The 13,326-nt window shown below is 45.1% G+C and overlaps 1 protein-coding gene across 1 annotated transcript; it reads left to right on the top strand.

Moving 5' to 3' along the window:
• Positions 1 to 9,411: 9,411 nt before the first annotated feature.
• On the top strand, positions 9,412 to 12,923 carry LOC126574711 (protein MMS22-like). The gene is made up of 3 exons (XM_050235057.1): positions 9,412 to 9,475; positions 9,539 to 11,320; positions 11,387 to 12,923. The coding sequence occupies exons 2-3, from the start codon at positions 9,556 to 9,558 to the stop codon at positions 12,895 to 12,897; spliced, it is 3,276 nt and encodes a 1,091-aa protein (XP_050091014.1). The 5' UTR covers positions 9,412 to 9,475; positions 9,539 to 9,555; the 3' UTR covers positions 12,898 to 12,923.
• The last annotated feature ends 403 nt before the right edge of the window (positions 12,924 to 13,326 follow it).

Here is a 13,326-nt window from a genome sequence, read left to right as displayed (position 1 = left end):
GTTCGTCGATTGTGAGCTCGATTTTCGAAACTTCAACTCGTTGTTTCGAATAGTTTCGAAATCAATAAACAATCCAAAATGACGGTTGGCCTTTCCTGGAGCCTGGCTCGTAGTGCACCGTCGCTGCTAAGTCTTTGTTGCTTCGCATCAGATCAATAAGCAGCTGAAATAGCCGTTGATTTGTTTTTTTGTTTGACATTGTCCAAATCTTAAGATATCTTAACTGTAAATTAACTTTATTTTATCTGTATCACATACGACTTACCCTTTTTAATAAAGTTGCGTCTAAACGAGCGCGAATGTTCAGCGAATGGTTCGCGACGACCAGACGAATGTGTGTATTTTTACGTCATCCGCATACAAGTGCGCGAAAACTTGATCGCGAACACTTGATCGCGTCCGTGTAGGGACAGAAAGCATCGCGAACGAACGAACACTGCTGTCAAAGCTATCATTTCATATAAAAAAGGCCCTCTGGCAGAGCTCTGTCGAAGAGCACACGTCTTCGCAAAGACTTTTGCTCAGAGTGAGCAAAAATCGTCGCGATGCATTCGTTTGTCGTGTAGAAGCAATATAATAGTATACGAATAGCAGGAAGAAATTATGGATCTACAATCAGGGCGTTATAGACCTTTTTCAGATCAAACCGTTCAGATCGATGCTCGATGTAAACAAAACGCCTGCTGTCGATCACAAAAATGGGTAAAACGGGTCGACTGCCCCCGTGAACTCTCCGCTTAACTGTCATTGTGGGATTTCGCCAGTATAAATTGGCAACCATTTTAGCAGGGTTGTCGATTTCCTACCTAGCCAATGCGCCTGAAAGAGAAAGGCCAACCTTTGAAAGAAAGGCACAGCTATAGGTTACTAAGGCGAATTGAAAGTAGAGGCGATTTCGTTTTGAAAGTTCAAATTTCAAACTAACGGACATGCAACCACGCGCACGACTTATAAATTGTCGAGATCAAGCCAGCTTTTGTCCTTATGCTCAGCGTGTGGTTTCTGTCCACACTGAGCTGACCTTTAGACACCTCCGTTATCGTTTTGGAGATGTACCGCCCCAGTCAAACTCCGCACCTGGCAATGTCCATGACCTGGAGCCTGAAAATGCTGTCCAGATGTCTTAGGTGTCGCGGAGCGGTCGGTGCTGGGCAGCCAGCCGGCCAGCAGCGGACGCGCCACGAGTGCGCGTCGCCGCCGGCTACGGCCGCTAGCAACCGGCCCGCCGTGTGCGACGACATGGCTGAACGCTGAGCGAGAAACCATGGTGCATTGGGCGCACGCGCCAACCGCTGATTCGACGAGAGGCAAATAAACAACGTTATCTGGAGGGGCTATCACCGTGACCGCCCAGATGGCGTTGTATTGTTTAACAACAAACCGGCCATGTTGCCTCGGGACGGCATAGCAGAATATAACTATCTCTTTCACTCTATTGACTTACGCATGCGCCATGCTGTTCTTGTATTTTTATCGTTTCGTACGTTTGACAGGAAACAGCTGGTCGATAAGTATGCTCTTTCTCTTTCGTTCATAGTTGCCTCTCTTTCTATCTTTTTGAATTTTATCGTTTTCATGACGTTTATAAAGGTGGGTTAAAAGCTGGGCGTTAATTAAAATGAATTTCACCCGGGAAAATGAAACATAAACGATAAAAAAGTTCACGGGGGCAGTCGACCCGTTTTACCGACTGCAGGCCTAACGACTGGGAAAATAAGCACCATAGTATTGCTTTTGCCCGTTTAAATGATTCATACTCTTTGTTTTTAACAAACGAGCGAGTGATCGGTCACATACGGGGATCCTTGAGGCACCATTTCCAGCGAGCATCATCATTCTTACTCCTCAAAGCGAAACAGCATCTCCGATTGCAACCAAAACATACAACTGTCAGTGCAACAGTGCCTGTCAAGTTTTTTCATTCATTTTTTTAATCTTCGCAAGGGATTTTGTTCGGGATGACTTCACCTGTTTAATTGACACATCTTGGTGCGGAAGCAAAAAAACACGTTTTCTGGACAACTGAAAACTCTACCACAAACGATTCGTATAATTTCAGGATGACTTCACCTGGGTCCTATACACGCTTTGGGCTACATCAAAGTGTCTATAGAAAACAGGTGAAGTCATACCGAACAAAATCGCTCGCGACGATTAGAAAAATGAATGAAAAAAACTGACAGTTCGTGCCTTTGTTTTGGTTGCGTTGTAGACGCTGTATTCGCTTTGCGAAGTAAAAAATCCAAGTTCGAGTTCAAGGCACTGCTCGTTTGATCTAAAATTAGGCAATGTATCATTTAAACAGGCAAAAGTACATAATATGCCTGATAAAACCATTGAACTTTTCCGGAATCAAACGCACGCTGGTTGGTGATGAACGTAAACAGCTGTTAGTTATTTGACGTTTGGTGCTTTATGTCAAATTGCTATGACTTTACCTGTTTCCTATAGACACTTTGGGCTACATACATTATCACTAAATTCTAGACAGTGTGGACGCTGGGTAATAACGCTATATCAACAGATAGCACTTAAATAAGGAGGCTTTTTTAGACGTTTCGTGTCGACGTAAGAGATAGGACGATCAGGACGATCGTCGATGAAGTTGACGATCAGGACGATGAAGTCGGTTTCGGCAAAATTGAAAAGCTCCCGAACATTAAGTACAAATGCATCGTACATAGTGTTGGGTAGCTGGGCTCTTTTTAGTGAGCGGAGCGCGCTCCTCGACTCACTGAAAAGAGCGGAGCACGAGCCGTAGTAAAATTTGATATAGGATGCTCAGATCTTGGTCGTACGATTAGTGTTGGATAAAGAGCGAGAGAGGTACCTCGCTTATTCCGAACACCTAAAAAAAGAGCGAGCGCTCAGTTGATTGCGGAGTAGGCTCATTCGCTCCTTTTCGCTTTTTTTGCTGTGAGTGCAAGTGAGCGCGCTCTTTTGCGCTCGTTTCGCACTTGTGCGAACAGTGCCTTGAACTCGAACTTGGATTTTTTACTTCGCAAAGCGAATACAGCGTCTACAACGCAACCAAAACAAAGGCACGAACTGTCAGTTTTTTTCATTCATTTTTCTAATCGTCGCGAGCGATTTTGTTCGGTATGACTTCACCTGTTTTCTATAGACACTTTGATGTAGCCCAAAGCGTGTATAGGACCCAGGTGAAGTCATCCTGAAATTATACGAATCGTTTGTGGTAGAGTTTTCAGTTGTCCAGAAAACGTGTTTTTTTGCTTCCGCACCAAGATGTGTCAATTAAACAGGTGAAGTCATCCCGAACAAAATCCCTTGCGAAGATTAAAAAAATGAATGAAAAAACTTGACAGGCACTGTTGCACTGACAGTTGTATGTTTTGGTTGCAATCGGAGATGCTGTTTCGCTTTGAGGAGTAAGAATGATGATGCTCGCTGGAAATGGTGCCTCAAGGATCCCCGTATGTGACCGATCACTCGCTCGTTTGTTAAAAACAAAGAGTATGAATCATTTAAACGGGCAAAAGCAATACTATGGTGCTTATTTTCCCAGTCGTTAGGCCTGCAGTCTCTAGGCGTAATTCATTTGGTTTATGTTTGTGTTCATTTTGGTGTTCATCTACGACTACTGTCGTGTGCATTTTTGGGTAAAACGGGTCGACTGCCCCCGTGAACTTTTTTATCGTTTATGTTTCATTTTCCCGGGTGAAATTCATTTTAATTAACGCCCAGCTTTTAACCCACCTTTATAAACGTCATGAAAACGATAAAATTCAAAAAGATAGAAAGAGAGGCAACTATGAACGAAAGAGAAAGAGCATACTTATCGACCAGCTGTTTCCTGTCAAACGTACGAAACGATAAAAATACAAGAACAGCATGGCGCATGCGTAAGTCAATAGAGTGAAAGAGATAGTTATATTCTGCTATGCCGTCCCGAGGCAACATGGCCGGTTTGTTGTTAAACAATACAACGCCATCTGGGCGGTCGCGGTGATAGCCCCTCCAGATAACGTTGTTTATTTGCCTCTCGTCGAATCAGCGGTTGGCGCGTGCGCCCAATGCACCATGGTTTCTCGCTCAGCGTTCAGCCATGTCGTCGCACACGGCGGGCCGGTTGCTAGCGGCCGTAGCCGGCGGCGACGCGCACTCGTGGCGCGTCCGCTGCTGGCCGGCTGGCTGCCCAGCACCGACCGCTCCGCGACACCTAAGACATCTGGACAGCATTTTCAGGCTCCAGGTCATGGACATTGCCAGGTGCGGAGTTTGACTGGGGCGGTACATCTCCAAAACGATAACGGAGGTGTCTAAAGGTCAGCTCAGTGTGGACAGAAACCACACGCTGAGCATAAGGACAAAAGCTGGCTTGATCTCGACAATTTATAAGTCGTGCGCGTGGTTGCATGTCCGTTAGTTTGAAATTTGAACTTTCAAAACGAAATCGCCTCTACTTTCAATTCGCCTTAGTAACCTATAGCTGTGCCTTTCTTTCAAAGGTTGGCCTTTCTCTTTCAGGCGCATTGGCTAGGTAGGAAATCGACAACCCTGCTAAAATGGTTGCCAATTTATACTGGCGAAATCCCACAATGACAGTTAAGCGGAGAGTTCACGGGGGCAGTCGACCCGTTTTACCCATTTTTGTGATCGACAGCAGGCGTTTTGTTTACATCGAGCATCGATCTGAACGGTTTGATCTGAAAAAGGTCTATAACGCCCTGATTGTAGATCCATAATTTCTTCCTGCTATTCGTATACTATTATATTGCTTCTACACGACAAACGAATGCATCGCGACGATTTTTGCTCACTCTGAGCAAAAGTCTTTGCGAAGACGTGTGCTCTTCGACAGAGCTCTGCCAGAGGGCCTTTTTTATATGAAATGATAGCTTTGACAGCAGTGTTCGTTCGTTCGCGATGCTTTCTGTCCCTACACGGACGCGATCAAGTGTTCGCGATCAAGTTTTCGCGCACTTGTATGCGGATGACGTAAAAATACACACATTCGTCTGGTCGTCGCGAACCATTCGCTGAACATTCGCGCTCGTTTAGACGCAACTTTATTAAAAAGGGTAAGTCGTATGTGATACAGATAAAATAAAGTTAATTTACAGTTAAGATATCTTAAGATTTGGACAATGTCAAACAAAAAAACAAATCAACGGCTATTTCAGCTGCTTATTGATCTGATGCGAAGCAACAAAGACTTAGCAGCGACGGTGCACTACGAGCCAGGCTCCAGGAAAGGCCAACCGTCATTTTGGATTGTTTATTGATTTCGAAACTATTCGAAACAACGAGTTGAAGTTTCGAAAATCGAGCAAACAATCGACGAACCCTACAGTCGTCACGACTATAGGCGTAACGACTGGGAGAATAAGCACCTTAGACTCCACTTTCACAGTCCTGAAAACCGAAACAAAGTTCTTTCAAATGGGTGCAAAATTTGAATTTAACATGAGGTCTCGCTATTTGTATTAGGTGCGCAACTAAGTTCTCGCTGTTTTTTTTTATTAAAATGCATCTTCACTGTCAATAAACACTTACATATACATCATTCAAAGTATTTCCCATCGCTGGTTACAACTTTTTCCCATATTTCTGGCAGAGCTCGAATGCCGTTGCGATAAAAGTGCTCGTCTTTAGAGGCTATCCACGAATTGAGCCATTTTTCGATGTCTTCATATGAGCGGAACTGCTGATCAGCCAGACCGTGTGCCATCGAACGGAACAAGTAATAGTCGGACGGCGCAATATCTGGGGAATATGGCGGTTGAGCGTTTCTAAGTAGGTTTTGACGGGTTTGGCAACATGAGGCCGAGCGTTGTCATGCAGTAGAATAGCCGGGGATACATGAAGCGTAAACTCAAGCGTAAATATAAAATTAATTTACACTTGAACATGTTTACATGACCGGGTTGAGACGCGTAATCCGAATTACACTGAACTTTTATCGACTTTTGTGAGAAAAATAGGATCTTTTTTCCGAAGAAAAAGATTAAAAACGCTAGTAATGATCACTCACTATTAATGCAAACCACAAACAGGAAATATAGAGAGGCAAATCGCTTGCAAACAGGGTTTACGCTAGGATTTATGCTCCGTGGACCTATAATCTTTTTTACACCGTGTAAACGGCAAATGTAAACTTTTTGGCATTACATTCTGAGTTTATACGAGAGTTTACGCTTCGTGTATTCCGGCCTAATCACTTGCTTTAAGTTCCTTGCTTTTGAATCATTCCCAACGCATGCAATCGCTTAGAAACTCCGCGGGTAACTCCTAATCCGAATTATATAAAAAAAGCAGCACTTCCCGCAAATGACGATTATTTGGCGCAAATTCAGACATTTTCACACAACGAGAATTCTATGACGCCACAATGAAATCACTCATGTGTCAAAGCGGTTTGTTTACCACATGTCACAGCCTCGTTTATGACGTTTTGGATATGTCAAAATCGACCAACACCTACTGCTGAAGCCATCTATTGAGAAACAGCGAGAACTTAGTTGCGCTCCTAATATTAGGTTGGGTAATAAGTCTTTTCGTATTTTGGCAATAGATGGCTTTGGAGTCGTCTATCTCCACCGTTATAAATCACATTATGTCGTATCATACCACGTTGTTTTAAGGGACATTTGATGTATCTTTTAATCAAAACATAACAGAATTTGGAGCAGTGGCCAAAAAGTTATAGCTGTTCAAAGATGAGTGAAAATAGTGAAGAAATTCGCTATATTTTGAAAATGTTCTACAAAAAAGGGAAAAATGCCACGCAAGCCTCCAATTAAATTTGTGATGTTTAGGGGGACGATGCTGAATCAGTTCGTGTAGCATAACGATGGTTCGCGCGATTCCGTTCTGAAAATTTTGATGTCAAAGATGCACCTCGCTCTGGCCGACCTATCGTTGCTAAAGTCGATGAAATTATTGAAAGGATAGACCAGGATCGTCACATAAGCAGCCATTACATCGCTAAGGAACTAAACCTTCACTATAAAACCGTTTTGAGCCATTTAAAAAAGGGTGGGTTAAAAAAAAGCACGATTTTTGGATATCGCATGAATTGTCAGCGAAAAGTTTATTGGACCGAATTAACATCTGCGATTCTTTGCTGAAACGGAATGAAATTGAACCGTTTCTGAAGCGAATGGTTACAGGACATGAAAAGTGGATCAAATACGAAAATAAAGTGCGAAAACGATCATGGTGCAAGAATGCAGAAGCTACACAAACAGTTCCAAAGCCAGGAAGACGCCGCGGAAGGTTATGCTCTGCGTTGGGTGAGATTGGAGAGGAATCAATCATTATGAGCTACTCTAGAATGGTCAAACTATTAATTCTAGACTTTACTGTGACCAATTGATGAGATTGAAGCAAGCAATCGAAGAAAAACGGCCAGAATTGGTCAACAGAAAGGCCTTCGTCTTCCACCATGACAACGCTAGACAACACACATCTTTGATGACTCGGAAAAACTGGGAGTGCTTGGCTGGGAAGTTTTGATGCATCCTCCATATAGGCTAGACCTTGCACCATCGGATTACCACTTGTTTGGTTCTATGCAAAACTCCCTTAGTGGAGTACCGCTACCTTCAAGAGAAGCATGAGAAAACCTCGTGTCACAGTTTTTTAACGATAAACCACGGAGTTTTTACACTAAAGGAATTATGTCTTTGGCCGAGAAATGGCAAAAGGTGGTTAACCAAAATGGATAATATTTGGTTGAATAAAGTTGCTCAAAACTAAAAATATATCCCTTTGAAGTTTTACTCAAAATACGAAAAGACTTATTACCCAACCTAATATTTCGCACCCTTTTTTTTAGTTTTCTTGGATTTAAAAAAACGGCTAGACCAAACAAAACAAACTCATGCTAGTTTAATTCGTAACTGTTTTTAACACATGGAGCTGAAAGCATTCAGTTGAAACTCAATTACTCGTCTTTTTTTAGGAAAAAAATTGAGTGGATTCATGCGAATTTCGAAACGTTTCGAAAACAATAAACAATTCAAAATGACAGTTTGAAGTAAAAAAACTGTTAATTAACTTGTTTTTTTCGGTATAAAAACGACTTAACCTTTGTAATAATAGTATACGATTAGCAGAAAGAAATTATTGATGCACAATCAGGACGCTATAACTGTTTTTCAGATGCTCGATGCTCGATGCAAACAGAACGCCAGCTGTCGACCACAAAAATGCACTCGACATGCAGGCGATCGTGAACACCAAATGAACACAAAATGAACCAAATGAATCGAACGCCTGAGGCCATCGTAATCGAAAGTTACAGAATAAGCACCTAAATCTTTGGTGCTTATTCTGTAACTTGCGATTACGATGGCCTCTAAGCGATGATTCATTTGGTTCATTTTGTGTTCATTTTGGTGTTCACGATCGCCTGCATGTCGAGTGCATTTTTGTGGTCGACAGCTGGCGTTCTGTTTGCATCGAGCATCGAGCATCTGAAAAACAGTTATAGCGTCCTGATTGTGCTTCAATAATTTCTTTCTGCTAATCGTATACTATTATTACATAGGTTAAGTCGTTTTTGATACAGAAAAATCAAGTTAATTCACAGTTTTTTTACTTCAAACTGTCATTTTGAATTGTTTATTGTTTTCGAAACGTTTCGAAACAACGAGTTGAAGTTTCGAAATTCGCATGAATCATCGAACGCATGAGGCCATCGTAATCGCAAGTTACAGAATAAGCACCTTTGCCCACTTCTCCAAATTCTGTTTTGTTTTGATTAAGGTGCTTATTCTGTAACTTGCGATTACGATGGCCTCAGGCGTTCGATGATTCATGCGAATTTCGAAACTTCAACTCGTTGTTTCGAAACGTTTCGAAAACAATAAACAATTCAAAATGACAGTTTGAAGTAAAAAAACTGTGAATTAAGTTGATTTTTCTGTATCAAAAACGACTTAACCTTTGTTATAATAGTATACGATTAGCAGAAAGAACTTATTGATGCACAATCTGGACGCTATAACTGTTTTTCAGATGCTCGATGCTCGATGTAAACAGAACGCCAGCTGTCGACCACAAAAATGCACTCGACATGCAGGCGATCGTGAACACCAAATGAACACAAAATGACCCGAATGAATCATCGCCTAGAGGCCATCGTAATCGCAAGTTACAGAATAAGCACCTAAATGATACATCAAATGTCACTTAAAACAATATGATATGATATGACGTAATGTGATTTAAAACGGTGGAGAAAGACGACTCCAACCCATCTATTGCATTGCAAATACGACAAGACTTATTGGCCAACCTAATATTACCGCTATAGTTTAAGCTTCGTCTGTCGCTGGCTTCTGCTTATTGGCTTCTATTTTGTGTTTGCGCTTCGTGTGTCGCCGGCTTTTTGATCAAAAGAGCCATTTTCGTCAAAACATTGTTTACAGCGTAGCATTTGGACTCGGCGTGACTTTCCAACATTCCCCGATCAGTCAATAAAATTGCGCGGGAATTCAACGGAGAAGTGAGAAGATAATTTTAAAGTGTTTAAATTGGTAAATTGTACATTTCTGATCTCATATTTTAGCTCTCCCCGGTGTGGCTATGTTCGAATGCCAGACAAATCGCTGCACGGCCTTTGCACGCGATGCCGGAAGATCGCTTTGTAGCGCGCCAGCGCCCACGATCCCGGATGATGGTGGAATTTTTGTGTTGTTCGATGTGGAGCTGTGCGAGCTGTACGATACGCTGCTGTACGACCTCTGCAAAATGGTGCACGATCGGTTAACCGCGCTCAAGTTCAGCTACGAGTTGACGGCACGAAATGCTCGTACCCAACGGCAAGAGGTCACACGATTCCTACGTCTAGCCGTCGACACAGCCGCTAGCATGAGGGGCGAGAAGTTGAACGAAGCCGTTTCGTTGCTTAGCAACTGTATGCCACGACTGGTGGACCCGCTGTTCAAGTACGGCCGCAATAGCGTGCACGATCAGGAGAGTGAAGGGTACGAGCTGTACCATGCCGGGCTCGAGTGGCGTTGGTTGGTGTTGCTGTTGGCCAGCGAAGCAGCAGCAGCCGAGGAATCCTGCGAACCATCCTCCTCGTCGGAAGCGGCCAAGAGCCGCCGAAAACGACGATCAATTCACGTTACGTTCCGGGCTCTGTTTCGCGACATGATGGTCGATCTGCTGGAACTCGTGTTTCAACTGTTCCGCATCAACACGGTCGATAGTCTCGTTGATGAGTGTCCTTTTCAATGCGGTTGCCTTCGATCCATGTGGCTCGGTTTGATGTCACTAGCGGAACGTAGCAATGGACAGCTTCAGTTCTGGACTTGCATGGACGAATGCATTCCCACGGTACTGAACGGACGAACGGATGGCTATCTGTTGAAGTTGTGGTTGATGAACGGGTTGGCCGGTCTGCTGGTGGCCGATGTTCCGACACTGTCCGCCGATTCCGCTCAAACGTTCGCCGATGAGTTGCTGAACGAGGTATTAAAGGCCGATTGCCGTGAGGAGCAAATGCGCGTCATTCTGGTGCTCCTGTGTCCCATCATCTCGGGAAAGTCCGGTCCGGTGCGCCATGAACCGATCATCGCCCTTTGGGCGTACTTTAGTGCGCGCCTCAATTCACCTTTTCTACTAAAAACGGACTCGATCACTAGCGGTGGTTGCGTGAGCCAATCGATCGCCGGTTTCATCGAACAAGCCCAGGAACTGGTGACTGCATCCGAGGAGCAAGCAACACTCCGCACAGGCCTCGATGCACGGCGCGTTAACAGTTTTCGGATGTTTCTGATGATGTTGGCCTTTGTTATAAGGCACTTTACGAGGGAAACGAACAAAAAGAAAGTGCAAATCATTTTTAACCGGGTGTTTGTCAAGTTGGCCCCGAACAAGTACGTCAACATGACGGAACAAGCGATCTACAATCTGGGTCTGATGCTCACAACCATGACCGTGGCCACCGGTTATCCGGAAGACTATCCGCGTGTCTCACGCCACATGCAAATGGTACCGTTCGATGGCGGTGGCGGTGCCATGAAACAACCGGTTGATGTGGCCATACGGAGGATCGCGATGGCAACGCAGGCACACATGGCACTTCTGGTGCTGTTTAGTGGAGCACCGAGCTTCGATAAGACGGGCCATGTGGTCGAATTGATGCGAAACTTTGAGGAAGCACACCAGAAGTATGGCCAACGGTTACTGCCCGCTATGTCGGCCATTGCGGAGGGAGTGCAGCTATTGTTTGAGAAGGCAGCATCACGAGGATCGTTCGAGCGAGGAGAACTCTCGTTGATCGATGCTTGGCTTACAAGATACCTGCATGGACCGGGCACTGGCTGGCATCGACTGTTGGATGGTATGTTGTGGCCACTAACGCTAAACACATGTCCTCTCTAAACTCTCTTCTTATCTCCCCCCCCAGCGATTACGTCTGCAATGGTACAAACAGCATCACACAGCTCAAACCGTGCCCTCACGGAAGCGGTCATGAAGCACGTGTTTCCGTTTGTGAAGGAACAGTTTATGAAATCCGATCCAGCGCCCAGTAGCATCGCCCGATTGGCGGCACAGTTGACGTTGAACGCAAAAACGGATGGTGATCCAGGGGAGACGTGGGGCTTTCAGGCTCTTTTCAACACCTTCACCGGAAATTCGACGGCCGATTCGCAGCAGCTGCTCGATTACTTGAAGGAGATCGTCACGAGCAGTAGGGCGCAAGAGCTGGACGAACGTGTGATCGTACGCCTTTGGCTTAAGCTGGCACTGTACTACGGTGCCCAGGAGTTGCGTGACCTAACGCGTGCCGTCTATCGGTTGGATGAGTTCCGAGCGTTGTGTGACATTCCCGAGTACGATCTACTGGAGACGGATGCTGTACCGATGCACCTGTTTCTACGCTACATCGGTAAACGGTTCCGCGAGACACACGATGGCAACGAGCAGCTACAGTTGAAAATGCGCTTGCACCATCTGTTCCAGCACTTTGATCGTTGGATTCCGGAACCGACGGGAATTGTGCGGCAACGGATCCTCTCGGTGCTGGTGCTTGCACTGAAGGAGTGCGATCAAGCGTTTTACATACGATCGAATCCGAGCTGTCTCTATCATCTTGCCTTTCAGCAGTACTTTCTCCCGGTGTCGGTGCTCACCGATCGACAGCTGGCGGCGGATTATGTTGAGGACATGGCACGTGTCTGGCACCGGGTGATGGATGTATTGAGTCGTATGGCGTACCAGTCCGATTCCGTCATTGGTGATCGTGTGATCAATATGCTGACCAAATGGTTACCACAGTTTGCCAAGCTTCCTTCGAAAGCTCCCCGGGAAATGGTGCGACCACTGTTGCTGTTCTTTTCCGGTTCCGGCACTAATGAAGCGCTCGTAAACTATGCAATGCCCCGGGTTGCCAGTACGTTCGTGGAGTTGCAGCGTTGTCTTCCGAAGCCAAATGCATTGCCCGTGATGCGAATGCTGCAGTGGTTGCTCCAAGAACTGATTGCATCGGCCGATTACGCCAAGGTGGCGCTGTTCGAGCGCCTTCTCGGTCTACCGATCGTGATGCATGCGGTCATGTGCAGTGCCTCACAACCGACACGAGGAATCGCTACGACGCTCGTGTACGATATGGTGGCCAGTACGAGCGGACCTTCGAATATGGTACGGGACGAGATGCGCACGGTGTTGGCGAATTTCACGCGCAAATATCTGCCCATCGCGGCCGATACGTACTTTGTGTTCATGTGCCGGTTGGCCGATCGTAATCCACTCTTCATCCGCTCCCTGATCGACACGGTACGGGAGGAGCTGGTACAAGCGGAACGATTACGCGGCACCGGGACGGACTCGTTTCTACGAAAATCGCTCTACCGGTTGGAGGGTGCGGTTGAGGCGAGCACGGCCAAACTATCGTCCACGAAGGTTGATGAGACGTAACGCCGTTGTGCGTGCATGGTGAGATGTCTAAAATCGAAATAAAATTGTTAATTTATATTACTTTTATCTAAATATTCAGGCTTGCGAAGATCATCCTTTTAGGTCGAGAAAGAAAAAGGCAGAAACTGAGCATTCCGGAGTTGCTCGATCTCCATGAGTTATCCTTGGTAAGACCTTTCGTGTTACCATAACAACGATTAATACTCAAACACCCGGCTCAACGGTTGCTACGCTAACGAAGGTACACGAAGGGAACCAAGTTCAAGAGTTGTTTCGTGATTTTCATTTTATTTCTCTCAATAGTTTGCAATTCGCTTTACAATGCGCATCATAACTAATCTTTACAAACTAGCCACAATTCAATTCCCCTTCCCCACAAACCACGAGCGAGTGTGTGGTTCTGTCTGTTACTCAGAGATTGGATCTAAT

The sequence above is a fragment of the Anopheles aquasalis genome, chromosome 3 (genome assembly GCF_943734665.1).
Source record: "Anopheles aquasalis chromosome 3, idAnoAquaMG_Q_19, whole genome shotgun sequence".
In the NCBI taxonomy this organism is placed as follows: Eukaryota; Metazoa; Arthropoda; class Insecta; order Diptera; family Culicidae; genus Anopheles; species Anopheles aquasalis.
Note: the sequence above shows the minus strand (reverse complement) of the source record. Positions and strands in the feature narration are given on the sequence as shown.

What these genes read in the sequence shown, in the direction of transcription:
- LOC126574711 (XM_050235057.1), top strand. Translation starts at nt 9,556, where the DNA reads ATGTTCGAATGCCAGACAAATCGCTGCACGGCCTTTGCACGCGATGCC. An exon ending in CTGGCATCGACTGTTGGATG is followed by an intron (nt 11,321 to 11,386) that starts GTATGTTGTGGC and finishes CTCCCCCCCCAG; the next exon opens with CGATTACGTCTGCAATGGTA.